A 20,777-nucleotide genomic window follows, 5' to 3' on the forward strand; every position below is an offset into this window, starting at 1 on the left:
TGTAATAAAGCTTAGCTCTTAAGTACAACCACATCTGAGCTCTGTAACACCTAATAAATTTTCAAGTATAGGGGTGGTGTTGGGGAGACTCTTATATTCTATTTTTCAAGATAATGTCCAAAATCTTGATTCTACCACTATAAAGTGTTGGCTCTTATTTAAGTGGTTTCACTTTAAGTGGGCTTTTCTCTGTACAAATAACCAGTAAGCTCATCATTTTAATGATTCTCCTTGTTTGCTTTCTTCCACTGCACAACCACACGATCTTGAGATTTTGTCTACTCTTTTTTATTTTAAAAATCTTAAAGGTCAAAGAGCTTCTCTGGTCAAAAGAAGCCTCCCTGGACATTAGTCCATCCATCTGACATTATTCTTCATCAAGTCAGCAGCTGCAGCTTCAACTCAACCCCTAGCCTGGGAATTTCCATATGTAAGGCCCTAAAAAGCCAAAAAAAAAAAAAAAAAAAATTGAGGAATTTTAATGTCTAGATTTGAAATTCAGTGTTACTGAAATAATGACCCTAGTAATTTTCTCTTGTGATACTTTTACCCAAATTTTTTCAAAACTTCAAACCCACTGAGAAATTCTGAGTTTAAAAAAAGTCTAGCTGTCACATATACCACCATCATTACATAGACTCTTTTATGCACAAGAGTAAATCATTTAAGGCAACTATAAACGGAATGTGTTACACTGAAAGGTTGTGTTTACTTTGAGGTTTTTTTTTTTTTTTTTTTTTTTTCCTGTCTTTTTGCCATTTCTTGGGCCGCTTCCGCAGCATATAGAGGTTCCCAGGTTGGGGTCTAATCGGAGCTGTAGTCACCAGCCTATGCCACAGCCACAGCAATGCGGGATCTGAGCCACGTCTGTGACTAACACCACAGCTCACGGCAATGCCAGATCCTTAACCCACTGAGCAAGGCCAGGGATCGAACCCACAACCTCATGGGTCCTAGTTGGATTCGTTAACTACTGAGCCATGGCAGGAACTCCAGGTTGTGTTTACTTTGAACCCTTGCATTTAATTCTGACTTACATGAACTGCATGATGAAGAGAAAATGAAAAAAATAATTAGGAAATGTACTTACTACTTTCTAATCTACATACAATATCATATTCATTTGTGCTTTTAAGCAGTGTTTAAAAAATCCTTTGTTTTAAGGAATCATTTTAGTTCTCTATTTAAGAAACCTTCATTGTTTTCACTTTTTTTTTTTTTAAGAGAAAGTAATAGGAACCGAATCTGATGTACACTGTACCTTTAAATGACTGTTTGCAACAGCATCATGTAAGGGCAGAATTCCATCTACATTTTCACAATTAACATTAGCACTAGCTTTTAACAGCTCTACAATTACATCATTACATCCCTCACTAGCTGCCTCATGAAGTGGTGTCCAACCTAAAAAAGAAAAAAACAAGCTGTTTATAATTCAATACTCAAGTAATATCTTCATGATTAAGTTTATTTGAATTAATGACATTGATATCTATATTGATTCAAATGTACATACTAAGTATTGCACAAGAAATAATGTTTAAAACAGGCTGCCTTAAGATCCTCTCAACCCACAGCTGCCCTTGGACTTGGCCCTGCACACCAAAGGGCCAAGGATCTGACCCTGTCCTCCAGGGCACAGGACATCCAGGGCTCTACTGCCAGAGACCCTAGTACCCAGCTCCATCCACAAATAGAGAGACACCAGCTCCAGAAACCCCTGGGCCCCAGCCTTGCCCACTAGCAAGCTTGCTCTAGTCTCAGGAATAGCCTCATTCACCAGCAGGTAAAACCAGCCCCAGGACAACTACAGCCTGAAGGCCTGCTGTGGCAGGACCTAGCTACCCATCAGCAGACCAGCATAAACCCAAGGTCCAGATGGGCCCCTGTCCTGCCCAGCAGCAGGCTAACCAAAACTTCATGACACAATGAATCGCACAGCCATCTGTGCTGGGAACTGGCCCCACCCATCAGCAGTCTGATATCAGCTTTGCAATCTGGAGCCCTGAAGTCAGTCCCCAGGACCTGACTCTGCTTGCCAGTGGGCTAGCACTAATCCCAGGAACCAGCTTCACCCACTGGCAGGTGGGCACCAGCCCAGGAATCTCCTGTATCTGGACTCTGCCCAGTAGTGGGCCCCTTAGGGTTCAGCAGCCAGCCACCTCTTAACTGAGCCCCACCAACCAGTGGCCAACAGCCTCCACAAAAAGCAGAGCCTGGCTGGACATTCTCATGGTGGCTCAGCAGTAAAAAGCTTGACTAGTTTATCCATGAGGATGTGGGTTTGATTCCCTGGTCTTGCTCAGTGGGTTAAGGATCTGGCCTTACCACGAGCTGTGGTGTAGGTCGCAGACATGGCTCAGATCCTACATTGCTGTGGCTGTGGTGGAGGCTGGCAGCTGCAGCTCAATTCCTCTCCTGGAAACTTCCATATGCCACAGGTATGGCTGTAAAAAGACAAAAAAGACAAAAAAAAAAAAGCAGGGCCTGGCAATGAACTCAACTAAGGGCAAACCAAGCCTACCAGACTGCCCAAATCAGTCAGCCTGCCACAAGAGTAGGACAGAGGCAGCCCACATAGGGGGCACCCACAGAGCAGAGGGGAGTGTGCAGGTGGGAAGCATAAGACATCTAAAAAGACCAATTCTCCAACGCTGGAAAATGTAAACAATCTACCAGATACACGAGAAACAAAAATAGCAAGCTAGGCAAAATAAGGCAATAGGGATCATGTCTAAATGAAGGAACAAGATGAAGCCCCAGAAGAAGATCTAAGTGAAGTGAAGATAGGAAATCTACCTAAGAAAGAGTTCAAGGTAATGACTATAAGGATAATCAAAGAACTTGGAAGAAGAATAGGTAAACAGAGTGAGAGGTTAGAAGTTTTTAACAAAGAGTTAGAAAATAGGAGTTCCCGTCGTGGCGCAGTGGTTAACGAATCTGACTAGGAACCATGAGGTTGCGGGTTCGATCCCTGCCCTTGCTCAGTGGGTTAACGATCCGCTGTTTCCATGAGCTGTGGTGTAGGTCGCAGACGCGGCTCGGATCCTGCGTTGCTGTGGCTCTGGCGTAGGCTGGCAGCTATAGCTCCGATTTGACCCCTAGTCTGGGAACCTCCATATGCCGCGAGAGTGGCCCACGAAATAGCAAAAAGACCAAAAAAAAAAAAAAAAAAAAAAAAAGAAAATAGGAAGAACACTCAAACAAGAGATAAAAAACAAAAACTGAAATGGCATGATAGCTGAAAACTTCCTTAACTTGGGAAAGAAAACATACCCAAGTCCAGAATGCACAGACAGACTCAAATAGGATCAACCTCAAGAGGATGACACCAAGACATCTATTTTATAACTGAAATAGTATAATTTAAAGAAAAAGAAAGAATATTAAAAACAGCAAAGGAAAAGCAGTAAATAACATACAAGGGAACGTCCATAAGGCTATTAGCTGACTTTTCAACAGAAGTCTGAAGGTCAAAAGGTAGTGCATTATATATTTAAAGTGATGAGACAGAAAAACCCATAACCAAAAATACTCTATCCAGCAAGGCTCTCATTCAAGTTTGATAAAAAGATCAAAAGTTGTACAGACAGGAGTTCTCTTGTGTGCAGTGGGTTAAGGATATGGTACTGTCACTACAGTGGCTTGGGTTGCTGCTGTGGTGCAGGTTTGATCCCTGGCTTAGGAATTTCCATATGCTGTGGGCATAGCCAAAAAAACAAACAAAAAAATTGTAAAGACAAGCAAGAGGTAAAAGAGTTCAGCACCACCAGACTACCTTTATGAGAAATGTTAAAGGGACTTCTCTAAGCAAAAGAGAAAAGGCCACAGCTAGAATACGAACATTATAAAAGGAAAAAGCTCACCAATAAAGGCAAATATACAGTAAAGGCAGTAAATCAACCAGGTACAAAACTATTAAGAAGATTAAAAGACAAAAATAATAAACTCATCTATAGCTCAACAAGCAGTTAAAGAATACACAAAACAAAGATGAAAAATACATGGTCAAAAAATAGTAACTGTGAGGAGACTAAAAATGCAAGACTGTTAAAATGCATTTGAAATTAAGAGATCAGCAAGTTAAAATAATCAAGTTATTATATACATAAATTTATACATATATATATATAGATTGATATAATAAAACTAATGGTAACCACAAACCAAAAACCTATAATAAATACACACATAAAAGAGAGAGGATACCAAACATAACACCAAAGATAATTAACAAATCACAAAGGAAGGAACAAAAAAGAACTACAAAAACAATGAACTACAAACAACACAATGGCAATAAGTATATATATATATAAATGATTAAATGTAAATGGATTAAATCTCCAATTAAAAGATACAGAGTGGCTGAATGAATACAAAAATAAGACTTGTATATATACGGCCTACAAGAGACTCAATCCAGATCTAAAGACACACAGAGACTGAAAGTGAGGGGATGGAAAAAGGTATTCCATGTAAATGGAAACAAAAAGCAAACTGAGGCAGCAAACTTATATCAAACAAAATAGACTTTAAAACAAAAATTGTTATAAGAGACAAAGAATGACATTATATAATGACCAAGGGATCAATTCAAGAAAAAGGCATACCAACAGTAAATATATATGCACCCAATGTAGGACCACTTAAATACATAAAGCAAATATTAATAGACATAAAGGGAGAAATAGATAGTAACACCGTAAGAGTAGGGGACTTTAACATCCCACTTTTGTCAATGAACAGATAATCCAGATAGAAAACCAATAAAGGGAGTTCCTGCTGTGGCTCAGTGGGTTAGGCAATGGACTAGCATCCATGAGGATGAGGGTTTGATCCCAAGCTGCAGCATAGGTCACAGATGCAGCTCAGATCTGGTGTTGCTGCAGCTGTGGTATAGGCCAGCACCAGCAACTCCAATTCAACGCCTAGCCTGGGAACTTCCATATGCTGGGGGTGCAGCCCTTAAAAAAAAAAGGACCGGAAAAAAAAAAAAAAAAAGAAAGAAAATCAATAAGGAAACACTGGTCTTAAATGACTCATTATATCAGATGGGCTTAACTGACATATAAAGAACATTTCATCCAAAAGTAGCAGAATACACCTTATTTTCAAGTGTACTAGGAATATTCTCCAGGATAGTTTACAAGTTGGTCACAAAACAAGTCTTGGTAAATAAAAAAAATTAAAATCATATTGACCACCTTTTCTGACCATAACACTATGAGGCTAGAAATTGACTACAAAAACAAAACTGCAAAAAACACATAACACATGGACGCTAAACAATACACTGCTAAACAACTAATTGATCACTGAAGAAACCATAGGAAAAAAACAAACAAACAAAAAAATACAGACAGACAAATGAAAACAAAAACAAAAAATGAAAACAAAAACAGCAATCCAGAATCCACAGAACTCAACAAAAGCAGTTCTAAGAGGGAAATTTATAGCGATACAATCTTATATTATGAAACAAGACAACTCTAACCTTACATCTAATGGAAGTAGAAAAAGAAAAACAAACAAAACCTTAAGTTAGTAGAAGGAAAGGGATCATAAAAATGAGCGCAGAAATTAAATAGAGGCTAAATTTTTAAAACAGAAAAGATCAATGAAACTAAGAGCTGGTTCTTTGGAGAGATATACAAAATTGATAAAATTTTAGCCAGATTCACCAAGAAAAAAAGAGAGAGGGCCTACATCAAAAAAAGCAGAAATGAAAAAGAAATTTTAACTGACACTGCATAAATGCAAAGGATACAAATACAAATTATTTGATACAAATACAAAGATTACTACAAACAGCTACATGTATGCCAATAAAAAGGACAACCTAGAAAAAAAATGAACAAATTTCCAGAAATGTACCATTTCCTAAGATTGAACCAGGAAGAAACAAAATATGAATAGACCAGGAGTTCCCATCATGGCTCAGTGGTTAACAAATCCTACTAGGAACCATGAGATTGCAGGTTTGATCCCTGGCCTTGCTCAGTGGGTTAAGGATCCGGTGTTGCTGTGAGCTGTGGTACAGGTTGCAGACGTGGCTCAGATCCTGTGTTGCTGTGGCTCTGGCATAGGCCAGTGGCTACAGCTCTGATTTGACCCCTAGCCTGGGAACCTCCATATGCCACGGGAGCGGCCCTAGAAAAGGCAAAAAGACAAAAAAAAAAAAATTATATATATATATGTATAGATATATGAACAGACAAATCACCAGTAATGAAATTGAATCAGAAATTTTAAAAATTCCCAATAAACAGAGATCCAGGTGACTCCACAGGTGAATTCTACAAAACATTTAGGGAAGAGTTAATACCTATCCTTCTCAAACTATTCCAAAAAATTGCAGAGGAAGAAGCACTCCTAAACTCATTCTACAATGCCAGCATCTCTCTGATGTCGAAGTCAGACAAACATATCACACAAAAATAAAAATTTCAGGTCAATATCACTGATGAACATAAATGCAAAAATCTTCAACAAAATATTAGAAAACTAAATCCAACAATCCATTAAAAGGATCATACACTATGATCAAATGGGATTTATCCCAGGGATGCAAGGATAGTTCAATATCCACAAATCATTCAATGTGATACATCACATTAATAAACTGAAGAATAAAATCACACAATCATCTCAACAGATGTAGAAAAAGCTTTTGACAAAATTCAACATCCATTTTGATAAAAACTCCACAAATCAGGTAGACAGGGGACATACCTCAACATTATAAAGACCGTGCATGATAAGCCCCAAACTAACATCATATTCAATGTGAAGAGCTAAAAGCATTTCTTCTAAGATTAGGAAAAAGACCAGGATGCCCACTCTTGCCACTTTTATTCAACATAGTTTTGGGTGTCCTAGCCACTGCAATCAGACACAAAAAAACTAGGTAAAAGGAATCCAAATTACAAGGAAGTAAAATTGTAATTACTTGCAGATAACCTGATACCATACACAGAAAATCCTAAAGACACCACCAGAAAACTACACAAGCTCACCAATAAATTTGGTAAGGATGTAGGATACAAAAATTAATACACAGAAATCTGTTGTATTTCTATATACTAACAACAAATAATCAGAAAGAGAAATTAAGGACCTTTTGAATTGCATTAAAAAGGACAAAATATCTAGGGATAAACTTCTTTAAGGAGGTAAATGACCTGCATTTGGAAAAGTATAAGACAGTTATTAAAAAAAAAAAACTGAAGATGACATTAAAACAGATGGAAAGATATACCATACCATGTTCAAGGATTAGAAGAGTTAATATAGTTAAAATGACCATACTACCCAAGGCAATCGACAGACGCAATGCACTCTCTATAAAAATACCAATGGAATTTTCTACAGAACTGTAACAAATGATTTAAAAACTTGTATGGTAGCACATAAGACCTTGAAAGGCCAAAACAATCTTGAGAAAGAACAGAGCTGGAGGAATCACATTCCCTGACTTCAGACTATACTACAAAAGCTACTGTAATCAAAACAGTATTGTACTGTCACAAAAACAGACACTCAAATCAATGGAACTGAATAGCGAGCCCAGAAATAAACCCATACATGTATGGTCAATTAATCTATGACAAAGGAGACAAGCAAATACAACAGAGAAAAGACAGTCTCTTCAATAAGTGGTGCTGGGAAAACTGGACAGCTACCTGTAAAAGAATAAAATTAGAACATTTCTCAAACCACATACATAAACTCAAAATGAGTTAAAATTCTAAATGTAAGACCAGAAACCACAAAACTCTTAGAAGAATACATGGACAGAATACTCTTTGATATAAATCAAAACAATATTGTTTTGGATCTGTCTCCTAAAGAAAAAGGAAACAAAAACAAAAACAAACAAATAGGACCTAACTGAACTGAACAGCTTTTGCATAGGAAACTACCGACAAAATGAAAAGACAAGCCTACTGAATGGGAAAAATACTCGCAAAGGATATGACCAACAAGGGGCTAATAAACAGGGAGTCTCCTGGTGACCTAGCGTATTAAGGATCCAGCATTGTCACTGCTGTGGCTTGGGTCACTGCTGTGATGCCAGTTTGATCCCTGGTCTGGGAACTTCCTCATGTTGTGGGTGTGTTAAAAACAAAACAAAACAAACAAAAAAAAAAACCAATTAGAAAATAGGCAGAAGACTTGAATAGACATTTTTCCAATGAAGACATACAGACAGATGGCCAAGAGACACACGAAAAGATGTTCAATTTTGCTAATCATCAGAAAAATGCAAATCAAAGCCATAATAAGATATCAACCAATCCTGCCAGAATGGCTATCATCAAAAAGTTTGCAAATAATAAAGGCTGGCAAGGATGTGGAGAAAAGAGAGCCCTTGTACACTGTTGGTGGGCACATAAATTGGTGAAGCCACTGCAGAAAACAGTATGGAGGTTTTTCAAAAAACTAAACTAAAATAAAAAAAAACTAAAATAAAATCACCATATGATGCAACAATCCCACTCCTGGGTTTATATCTGAAAAAATCAAAAACACTAATTTGAAAAGATACCTGTACTCCAGTGTTCACAGTAGCATTATTTACAGTTGCCAAGATAGGTAAGCACCCTAAGTGTCCATCGACAAATGAAGGGATAAAGAAGATATGGTGTGTGTATAAATATACACACCATACACACATATACATGTATGTATGTGTGTGCATACATACACACACACACACACATATATATGTACATATATAAAAAATGGAATACTACTCAGCCATAAAAAGAATGAAATTCTGTCTCATGAAAAAATATGGATGGCCCTGGAGGGTATTATGTTTAGTGAAGTAAGTCAGACAGAGAAGGATAAATACTCCATGTTACCATTTCTTATATGTAAAAAATAAAACAAACAAGCAAATACGACTACACACAAATAGAGTCACAGATATAGAAAATAAACTATTAGTTACCAGTGAGGAGAAGGGTGGAGGAAAAAAAAGGAGTAGGGGATTAAGAGGTACAAACTACCATGTATAAAATAAATAAGCTACAAGGATGTATGGTACAGCATAGGGAATACAGCCAATATTTCATAATAACTAAATGGAATATAATCTATAAAAATTCTGAATCCCCATATTGTCTATCTGAAACTAATATATTATAAGTCAACTATACCTCAATTTGGAATGCATGTTTCATTTTTTAAACACATTAACCTCATCAAAAACATTTGTTGATACAAGTGCCAAAACAAAAGACTCATAGAAAATATAATGGGACCAGAGTAAATAGTATTCATGTCACTTGGTTTCAAATCAGATATTAAAATAGACTAAGATCATCTGACTTTCCTATTTGTATCTTCTATTGCCACACTTCTCTTTAAAATGACATTTGATCAATCAATCTTCGAATTTTTCCCCTTTGGAATTCCTCACACAAGTTTTTTTTGTGCTTGAGAAAAATACTAGATCACCTTTAAAATGGAGGTTTAAAATAAAAACAAGGCAAGGGAGAAAACAGGAAGAGTATAAAGAGAGGAGGAAAGAAGAGACAAGGCAATGGAAAACTGGCATTCTTTCAAAAGTTAGGGAATGATATTAAGGTCTCCATGGGAAAGGCCTAAATAAAGCTTCTTTTACTTCGCACTCTGTATACTCCCTCTGAATGCTCCCAAACATATGTTAAAAACTGTTTTGAAGGAAAAGGTTATTTTAGCAATTGGCGGGAACCAAGACAAAACTTACTAGTGAACTAAATAATAATACACTGTAAAAAAGATTTTCAAGGTTAACAGGCCTATATCAGCCAAGATCAAAATGGGGGAGGGTGGATGAAATGTGTGTATCAGTGAGTTCAAATGACAAAGAGCACTACGATTTCAAAATACAAACCTGCATTATCTTTTAGATTCACATCTGCTCCAGATTCTATTAGAGCTTTCACCAGGGACAAATTTCCTCTTCTGGCAGCCAAATGAAGCCGGCTTTCCCCTCTGGCATGCCTCTTATTGATCCCAGCTGTTTTCATTTCTGTAAATTCGCCAAGCAAAACTCAGGCTTCTTTTCTGCCAAGTGCTGATTATTATGAAGGAGCTTAGAAAATACATAGCAACTTCCCAAAACATCCTAAGCAGGATGCACCACATGGAAATATACCTCAGTTGATATTATCATTGCTGTTACTATTTTAAAATGTAAAGAAATAACAGAGCATCTAACCATATTGCTTCAAATTCATTCTAGCAGTTGTTCATTCTATCATAAGCTTGATTAAAACAAATGAAACTTGCTTCATTTCTACACCCAATTCACTCTCAGAAGTCCTTTAGCAGTCCTTGGATAAAAATTTTCTTAAAATAAGCAAACTGCGATTTTATAAAAATACTCTTTCTACAACTACTTTCTATCTCAATGGGTGTGTTTCTGATCACAAAAGATGCCAAGAATCAAACTATGGCCTAATGGGTATTTTACTTTTCTTTCATAGAAAATGCAATACTTCATATGAAAATGCATTTTCATAGAAAATCTTTCCCTTACATCGTAAGTTTGAAAAACGAGCTGAAGCTAAAAACAACCATTTTTTCCCTACTTCCTCCCCAAACCATACTAAAATGATGTAGTAAAAGATTTTTCTGTAATGTCATATAAACAAAATAGAAGAGGAAACAACAGAGGACAAAGACTTCACTTGGGAAAGTGGACAGTCACTGACGGAAAAGAGTTAACTGACTTGGTAGAGAGGAGAATGCTCCATCCCAAGTACCCGCAAAAGGAATTCTAGTGGAAGAGAGACTGTGTTAACCCACGTACTCCAGACTTGGGGGCATCAGGTACCAGAAAAAGCACACGTGAAACAAGTTGGAAACGAGGACGCCAAGTTCCCTCTCCAAGCCCAAATTGCCTGGCACCTATTTCCCAGCCAGGAGCCGGGAGGTTTATTTTCTGTAGAAACTGCATCAGTGAAGCTTCAGACTGTGATGCAAGGCAAAGTATAAGATTAGGGTGATGAAACAGAAAAGAATATTCATTAAACCAGTAGTTCTCAAAATGTAGCCCCAGATTAGTAGTATCAATATCAATTGGGAAAGAAGCTAGAAATGCATATTCTCCAGCCCACCCACGAAGCCTCCTCTGGAGGGAAGACTTTCAGGATCCTAATGATCCTCACTTCCTGGTATTTAGGACCGTGCGAAATGCACCCCTCTTGAATAACTTGCTTCTAACCAAGAGAACACTTCAACCAGCATTCCTTACCTTCCTTGGCTTTTGGCCACATCGTTCCTGTCTGGCTCTTCACATTGTCTTTTTCTTTACAATGTGTCTCAAAGCTCTCTCCATTTTTCTTTTATAAGGACACGTGCCATTAAATTTGAGTCCCATTTGGAAAATCCAGAATAATTCCCTCACCTCAGGATCCCTAACTACATCTGCCAAGATTCTTCTTCTGGAGTTCCCGTCATGGCTCAGCAGAAACAAATCCGACTCGCATCCATGAGAATGTAGGTTCAATCCCTGGCCTCGCTCAGCGGGTTAAGGATCCTGCATTACCATGAGCTATGGTGTAGACAGCAGACACAGCTTGGATCGGTCATTGCTGTGGCTGTGGTGTAGGCTGGCAGCTACAGCTCTGATTCAACCCCTAACCTGGGAACCTCCATATGGCACAGGTGCAGCCCAAAAAAAAAAAAAAAAAAAAAAAAAATCCCTAACTTTATCTGCAAAGATTCTTTTTCTAATGAAGGTGATCACTCTTTATAAAAAATAGTATCACACATTCCGGGGATTAGGAAATGGACACTTTATTCAACCACTACAGGAGGTATGTACAAGAAGGGCTTTAGTTTACAGGAGAGGGGGGGCAATGAGGGAAGGTTCAAGAGAATGCCTAATATTCCTACCTCTTACTATATCAACTTTTTCTTACTAAATCAATTTTTCAGTGCTTAGCATTTAACTTGAAATGGTCCAGACTACTGTTCACCACAGAACTAGCTCCAAGAACTACCAGAGAATACTTAGCTGTCCACACGCACACATAGTTCACTTACCTGACACAAAGAAGCTAGTGGCTATGCTTCTTTAATTTCCTATGTTAAAAGGGTTCAGAGGAAATACCTAAGGAATCCGACACAATTCAGATGTGCTGCTCCCACTTAATCTTCCTGTCTCTCCCGGTTATCTTATGTTCTCTAACATAAAAATTTGGAAGTCATAGGCAAAAAATATGACAATACATTGGAAGACAGATAGATTCTCAAGTGGTGTTTTAGAGTAAAACCATCCAACAAACACAGCTGAAATAATCTTATAAATTAGTGAATGACTGAAAAAAAATTAACAGTAAATCTGAAAGTTTAGAAATTCCCTGAAGGAAAGTGGATTGCTAGGCTTGATCATGCAAACCTTTACTAAATAAGTATAGGAATACAAACCTTGGCTACAGGTAGCTTTCAAGAAATTTTGTCTTTTTCTGATATTCTGAACTTTTTTATGTTCTTGGATACTAGTAGACATGTGAATTTCTAAATCTGTTTTTTCTTTTTTATCCTCACAATTTCTTATAGTGCTTTCATCTCCATTGATATTATTAGTTAATTCCTCACCTGAAAAACAAATATTTTGCAATATCAGTATTGTAGTTCTCCTTACTAGCCACATAACTTAAAAAAAGGGTCTAGTCATGTAATTGTTCCAAGTTTTTCTTTCTAGCTGGAGTGTTTATTTTAAAGGAATGGAAGCCTTTAAAATTATTTTCATACAATGAACATAAATTAGTTCACTGGATGCAATTTCAACAGTGAGCCACTGAAATCACTGGAGCTAACAATTTCCTATTGTGAAAATGTTAGGTTTCCTGATACTAAAGGAACATAAAGACTGATAGAAATATTGTTTATTAACCTCTGTCAATATCGATTTAGCAGCATTTTTTTATAATAATGGTTTTATTTTAAACACCATTATTTAACTAATTAACAGTAGTTCCAAATTATGGCCCATATGTCCTCAGTTGTATTAGTTTGGGCATACATTGAGGGGAATTCAGTTGGAAATTTCTATAAGTAAATCAATAGGAAATGTGCACAAATGGAACAATACTACTAATACCTGGTTTGTGAGAAATTTCCTTCTCTTCTCTTTGACTAAGTTGTGAGATGCTGGTCAATTCTTTATTGATACTGTCTGTGGAATAAAAATCTGTATCAGGTATGGTTTTGCTTTCTTCTCTCCTTTTTTCAACCTTAGTTGTTTCTAATACTTGAGAATGAACAACTGTGGATAAAGGGCTATGTGAGGAACTTGTTTTTTGCTCTCTGTCAGTGTAATTCCTCTTAGTGTTGACCTCCTTTTCTTCCTTTTCCACAGTATGTGGATCGGTTTGATTCCTTAAATGAGTCGGTGTGCTAGGACTACAATCCTGAGGGCTCTCAAAGAGCTCCATGTGACTGGTCAACTCTGAAACATCTTTTGTTGAGAGTGTTCTTGTACAAGCCAGGGAAGTACACTCAGCACTGCCTTGTGAGTGATCAAAAGAAGTTCCACATGTGCATGGTTCATAATCTGAAACATGTTCAGAAACTATTACATTATCTGAATTAGAAAAATTAACAGCTTCCTGTTGTGGAAGTATGGCCAGGCTGCCTGCTTTTAACTCATTTTCCTGTGAAAAACGGTCTTCAGAATATAAAAATTGTTGAAAATCCATTTTTTTGCTAATTGTTGTATTCTCTTTATAATTCTCATGGTTTTTGCAACCTGAAGAAATTATCACCTTTTTAGATGTTACAGTTTCCTCAGTAGCACAGGAATCACCATCATCATTATTAAAATTTTCTTTTGTAAAGGATGGGGAAATTTTTTCCCACTTACTAAGGCTCTCATCTTTTTGACCTGATTGACTGTTTGCATGAGATTTATAGGGGCTAATATGCTGTTCTTCTTGGTGAGTATGAGGCTCCTGATCTGTAAACTTGGTATTTTTATGTAAAGAAAGTCCTGAGAAATAAACAGCTTCAGCTTGGTCAATGGATTCTAATGCCACAAATTTTATTTCTTGACTATCTGATAAATTCAGGCTCCGGGTACATGTCTCCTCAGAAACTGACCAAGTTTCAACATTGTTACCTAAACCATTTTTCAGGCCTGCGAGAACTGGGCTAAAAGATTTACATGACTCTTCTGGAAGGTCATCAAAGGTCTGCAGAATATGTTGCTGACAAGTAACCACCTGGTTTACTCCTCTGGAAGAAGAGACAGCTGTCGTCTTTGTCTTTCTTGGACTGCTTTCGTGGACTGCATCATCCACTTGAGTCCTTTTACACTGTGTACCTCTTCTTTCTTTATCTTTAGACACTTTTGTCCTGAGATTCTCAGCATTATGGAAATTGTCCTTTCTGCGTCCTGTAGAGTATATCTGCTTAAGAGTTGATCGCTTACGCTTGGATTTACCAAGTTGTGTGTATGGGGAATCTTTTTGGTGATGTTCATATACATCTTCTTTAGTTATAAATAAACCCTCTTTGCTTCCTTTATTGACTTTTACATATTCTGGCTTCTGTCTGTTGGAATTTTCATCACAAACAAACCCACTGTGATTTTTAGAACTGAATTTTGGTTTCTATAGAAACAAAATACATAGTTAGCTTTAATTTTCAGCCATAGTTCTACACTCAATTCATTCCAGATTGGAAATAAATCAAATTATTATTCTATCCCATTTAATAATTTGATATAACTATACGGCCTGCTGGGATATATATATAACTTGATATGTATTTCAGAAAAGTAGCCTAATAGAAGAAAAGCAAAGGTAATAGCCTCAGACTCAGTATGAGTGTTTACACTGATATCTTCGTCTTCTCCTGGACATTCAAATTTATCAGTATTTTAGCACTATAATCTCACTATACATAATAAAAATATTTTAATCTACCTAGTTTTTATAGGCTTTTAAAATAATCAGATACTTTATAAGGAAATGTTACAAAATGCTTTAGAAACAGTGTCTTCTCCCATTTGTTACGTAGACAGAGCTAGAATTAAGAGTTTCTCCCTATGGTATCTATGAGAGGTCCCAGGTACAGCAGTGGAAGAAGGGATATGAAAAGAAAAAAGACAGACATGCAACCAAGTTGGTCTGTAAAGATTACTGGAAAGTAATGTGGAAAGATTACTGTGGCTATTAAGATTAAAACAGGGACACTGTTCCTCTCACACATCACAACCCAAGCACCAGATGAAAAATAACTGCCTACCATGTAAAGTTTGAAAGGATGGATCAATACCTTGGACTCTTACACTGCTCTTAGGCTAGAGGAAATTTAACATGGTTGATAAACCTCATGGCACCATGAAGAGGAGAAAGGAAATGGCTACGAATACTTTAGTGTACCCAGATATGCTACATTTACTCAAGTGCTTCCTAAACTAACAGCCCAGAACCTTCTGATTCTCATGTAATTATTCCAAAGTGTCTTAAAAGCAAAAGTGAAGTCACTGTTCCTGATAAATGCTTCAGTAGTTTTCCTCTCCCCTCTGAAAAACAACCAGCAGGTGTATTCTATAAAAATGTGTATTGCTGAACAGAGATATACCTTGTGCTGGTGCGCATCCTCTATGTCTGAGGGATCAGTGTCGTTCTTTAGAGCTGTAGACAAAATGAGAAAATCAAAGAAAACAGCTTCTAGTGCTCAGCCTCTAGACTTTTAAAACCCACAAGTTCTTTGCCATGAGAAAATCAAATGGAAAAAGTGAAATGATGTAATCACTTTCTATTTAAATTGGCACATTTAACATTCCTATAATTTCCATATTTATCAGAAAGCAAATACTCTCTTGAGAGATTGAAAAATATTTCTGTAGGAAAAGCAAAACACACCCAACAAAATAATGCTAAAGATGGGCACTAAACTCTGTATTTTTATATTTCCTACAGCCATACTCAGATATGCAACTGTGGCAAGCTTTTACAAGGCAAAAAAAAATCCATAATTAACTGTATTGTCATCATTTCCTAATACATGTGCTTAATGAAGCTGCAGGATACAAGACTAATATACAGAAATCTGTTGCTTTTCTACACACTAATAGTGAGCTATCAGAAAAAGAAAGAAAAAACATCTCATTTATAATTGTATCAAAAGGAACAGAATACCTAGGAACAAACTTAACCAAGGAGGTGAAAAACCTATACTCTGAAAATCATAAAACACTGATGAAGGAAATGGAAAATGATACAAAGAAAAGGAAAGATACACTGTGTTTTTTGATTTGGAAGAATTAATATTGTTAAAATTATATACTATCCAAAGCAATCTACAGATTTACTATAATCACTATCAAAACATCCACAACATTTTTCACAGAACTAGAACATATAATCCTAAAATTTGTACGGAATCATGAAAGACTTCGAATTGCCAAAACAATCCCGAGAAGGAAGAACAGAGCTGGGGGTATCATGCTCCCTGACTTCAGGCTATAGTATAAAACTACAGCCATCAAAACAACATGGTAATGACACAGAAAAAAGACAAATAGATTAGTGGAACAAAAGAGAGTCCAGAAATAAACCCATGCTACTAGGGTCAATTAATCTATGACAAAGGTGGCAAGAACCTACAATGGAGAAAAGAAAGTCTCTTCAATAAGCAATGCCTTCAATAAGTGGTAAAATTGGACAGCTACATTTAGAATGCACTTAGAACATTTTCTTACACCATATATGAAAATAAACTCAAAATGGATTAAAGGCATACATATAAGATCATAAACTCCTAAAAAAGAACACTTTGACATAAATCAAAGCAATATTGTTTTGGATCTGTCTCCTAAGGCAAAGGAAACAAAAGCAAAAATAAACAAATGTGATTTAATTAAGCTTAAAAGCTTTTGTAAAGCAAAGGAAACCACTGACAAAATAAAAAGATGATCTACTGAGTAGTAGAAAATATGTGCAAATTATATGAACAATAAGGGGTTAATATCCAAAATATATAATAAACAGCTCATATAACTCAATATTAAAAAAAACAAATAAAAAAAATGAAATCTAAACAGACATTTTTCCAAGGAAGATAATCAGATGGCTAATAGGCACATGAAAAGATGCTCAACATCAATAATCAACAGAGAAATGCAAATCAAAAACTCAATGAGATATTTATTACCTCGCATCTGTCAAAATGATTATCAAAAAGTCTACAAACAACAAAGGTTGTCAAGGATTTATGAAAGAGCAAATCCTGTTGGTGGGAATGTAAATTGGTGCAGTCACTATGGAAAACAGTAAGTTTTCAAAAACAGAGGTCCTTCAAAAAACCAAAAATAGAACTACCATATCCAGCAACTTCACTGCTGGGTATGGACCTGAAGAAAACAACAAAAAAAAATTATTAAAAAAGATACATGCACCCCAATGTTCACAGCAGAATTATTTACAAATAGCCAAAATATGGAAGCAAACTAACTGTCCACAACAGATAAATGGATAAAGAAGATGTAATACACACACACACACACACAATGGACTATTACTCAACCTTAAAAAAGAATGAATTTCTGCCACCTGCAACAAAATGAATGGACCTAGAGGATACTGGTGAAATAAGACAGAGAAAGACAAATACTCTATGTTATCACTTATATATGGAATCTAAAAAATAAAACAAATTATATAACAAACTAATGTATAAACAGAAACAGACTCACAGATATAGAGAATAAACAGTGGCTACAGTGGGGAGAGGGAAGGGGGAGGGGCAAAATAGGCATATGGGATCAAGAGTTACAAATAAGTTTACTACTTATAAAATAAATAAGCAGAGTTCCCTTGTGGCATGGTGGGTTAAGGATCCAGTGTTGTCACTACAGTGGCGTCACTACAGTGTTCTGAGTTGCTGCTGTGGTGGACGTTTGATCCCTGGTCCAAGGAACTTCCACATGCTGTGGGCATGGACAAAAGAAAAAAAAGAAACAAGGATATATTGTATAGCACAGGGAAAGAAAGCCATTATTTTGTAATAACTTTAAATGGAATATAATCTATAAAAACATTAAATCACTACACTGACACCTGAAACCAATATAACATTATAAATCAACCATACTTCAATAATAAATAATTCTTGTATAATCTTTCTGAAATTGCAGATCAAGTTCTTTTGTAGTTCAAACTGCCAGTGTAATAATGAGTGAGAGGGCAAAAGTACAGCCATAAGAAAAGATTCTTAAGGAAACAGTAAACATATGGCCATATTCAGTGAAAGAGATATAGTCAAATATAACTTAAATCACCTTGTGTTACTACATGAACTCATATTATTCATTCAATGGATTATGGAGAAAAAAACCCTAGAACTTTACAGAAGTTTTCTAAACTATTAGCAATGCACATTCTGGGGAAAAGTACATATAATATTACCTTTCTTTGTTCTTTTAGAGTCCCTCCATTTGGTGCATTTGCAAACAAGTCTGTATGCTCTACCAAAGGAACGGAGCAAGGACACCAGTGGATGAATTTTCTCAAAATGTATGAGGAAAATCAATTTAATTTCTATAATTCTAAATTTGATTTCTATATCTCTCTACTGACATGATGAACAAATATAACAGGGTAGTTGAATCTCACCTGATATAAGATGTTTTTGATGTTTAGGAACGTATCTCTCAAGGAGACGCTTCATACATGAGTCTTTGGCCTCATCCAAAGCACACTCTCCACTGGCATTTCTGAATAAAGGATCTGCTCCATTCAAAAGAAGTAACTTTACCACCTAGAGGAAGATTGATCATGTGAGGGACCCAGACCAAAGGTGTATTATTGTAAATGTGTGCTAGCATACATCTCTAAGCAACATCAAATATTTCTTTTAACAATACAATTTGGGTTTACCTGTAACATCTTTGCCCAATAACAAAAATTAATGTAACTGCTATATGACAAATCATAAATTTAGATCCTTAACCTGCCATGCCACAAGGGAACTCTGCTTATTTATTTTATAAGTAGTAGTTTGTATCTCTTGATCCCATGCCTGTATTTTGCCCCTCCCCCTTCCATCTCCCCACTTGTAGCCATTAGTTTATTCTCTATATCTGTGAGCCTATTTCTGTTTATACGTTAGTTTGTTATATAATGAGTTTTATTTTTTAGATTCCACATATAAGTAGCATCAACAACAAAATCATAATCTGTTGATGTATATATGCCTTCTCTTATAGAAAAAGGAAAAGGAGAGAGGAAGTGAGGGAGAAGGGAGGAAAGGAAGACAGAAGGAGGGGCAGAAATGTTTGTGGTTGAGTTGCTGGTGAAATAGGACTGGCAGGTATACTGGGAATTAGGATTGTGTTCTGCAGTAATAAATGTAATTTTTTTTTTTTTGTCTTTTTAGGGCCGCACCCACAGCATATAGAAGTTTCCAGGGTAAGGGTTGAATTGGAGCTACAGCTACCGGCCTGCACCACAGCCACAGCAACATGGGATCCAAGTTGTGTCTGCAACCTACACCACAGCTCACAGCAATGCTGGATCCTTAACCCACTGAGCGAGGCCAGGGCTCAAACCCACATCCTCATGGATATTAGGTTCATTTCTGCTGGGCCACGATGGGAACTGCGGTAAATGTAATTTTAACACATTTCAGGAGATAGTTATGTCTCCTATGTACACCTGTGTGGCTGCTGCTCCTCCTCAGTGTCAGGGAGAAACTGGTGATCCTTCACCTATTACTAGACCTCCTCTATGAAGCTCTCCCTGATCTCATCCATTGATGCCCTAGAGAAAAATGACCTCTTCCTTCTTTTATGTATTTTATTTCCAATATACTCTATATATTTATTTCTTATATATCTGTCACTCTTGTACTCCAGGTTTTTTGAGGGGAAGATGCTGGTTTTCTTTTAAAATTAATTTACCACTTTTGAATAGGAAATGAATAAATATGGCTCAAAATAAGAAGGCTCAGAAAAATATTCAATGAAAAATAAGTTTCCCTCCTCCACCCTTGTGCTCTAGTCATCTATTTTTTCTAAGTTAGCTCTGGTTACAATTTCTTCTGAATTTTTCTAGTTAATGCTAGAAAGTGGACATGTTTTTATGTCCGTTTTTTCTCACACAAGTTGTCACAAACTATATACATTCCTCTGGATGTTAGCTGCTTTTACGCCCACCTCACCCTGCACCAGCCCTTGAAGACTGCTCCATATTGATATGAACTTCATTATTTTTAGCAGCTGGGTAATAGTTTACTTTTTAACATACTAATTAACGTACCATATTTATTTAACCAGTATCCTATTGATGGATGTTTAAGTTGCTTCCATGCTTCTGCAACAGACAAATGTCTTAACCATCCTTATATTCCCCGTGCCCATCTCAGTATCTAGCAAGAAGATCTGTTTAATAAATGTTGTTTAATAAAAGAATGAATGTTGGTCAAGGAGGATGTGGGGAATAGGCTTTAAATAACATTACACTAAAAGAAGCCTAAATTTCTATGTCTTCAACAAGAAGAAGGATCTGAATTTCTATAAAATTTTACGCATCTAAAAATTAAAGATACATATATTTTCCTTTCATAAGAATATATTCTAGAAAAAAAAATGCCCCACCACATATAGGGACAATATGAGCTAAATCTTTTAACAATTATTAAGACTTAGCAACCTGATGATTCTATTTTCAAACAATTTAGTGTGGAAATTTAATGCTAGACAGAGGAATTGAAAGTAATAGTAGATATGATATGACTAAAACTATAATTCATACACAAGCCATGTA

General features: G+C 36.4%; 1 protein-coding gene across 2 annotated transcripts in view; it reads right to left on the bottom strand.

Moving 5' to 3' along the window:
* Positions 1–20,777, bottom strand: part of ANKRD31 (ankyrin repeat domain 31) — a 171,987-nt gene that overhangs the window by 60,409 nt on the left and 90,801 nt on the right. Inside the window, exons 13-18 of one of the 2 annotated variants that reach the window (XM_085013838.1) lie at positions 18,627–18,771; positions 15,592–15,644; positions 13,106–14,615; positions 12,430–12,600; positions 9,887–10,024; positions 1,262–1,404 (exon numbers count right to left, since the gene is read on the bottom strand). In XM_085013838.1, coding sequence (XP_084869964.1) covers positions 1,262–1,404; positions 9,887–10,024; positions 12,430–12,600; positions 13,106–14,615; positions 15,592–15,644; positions 18,627–18,771 — 2,160 coding nt within the window. Of the gene's footprint in view, positions 1–1,261; positions 1,405–9,886; positions 10,025–12,429; positions 12,601–13,099; positions 14,616–15,591; positions 15,645–18,626; positions 18,772–20,777 lie in introns of both variants that reach the window. The other variant, XM_085013837.1, reaches the window with a different exon arrangement.

Source organism: Sus scrofa, chromosome 2 (genome assembly GCF_054392235.1).
Source record: "Sus scrofa isolate SSC_HxYL_T2T_F1_AM1 chromosome 2, Sscrofa_HxYL_maternal_Yorkshire_Landrace_v2.0, whole genome shotgun sequence".
Lineage (NCBI taxonomy): Eukaryota > Metazoa > Chordata > Mammalia > Artiodactyla > Suidae > Sus > Sus scrofa.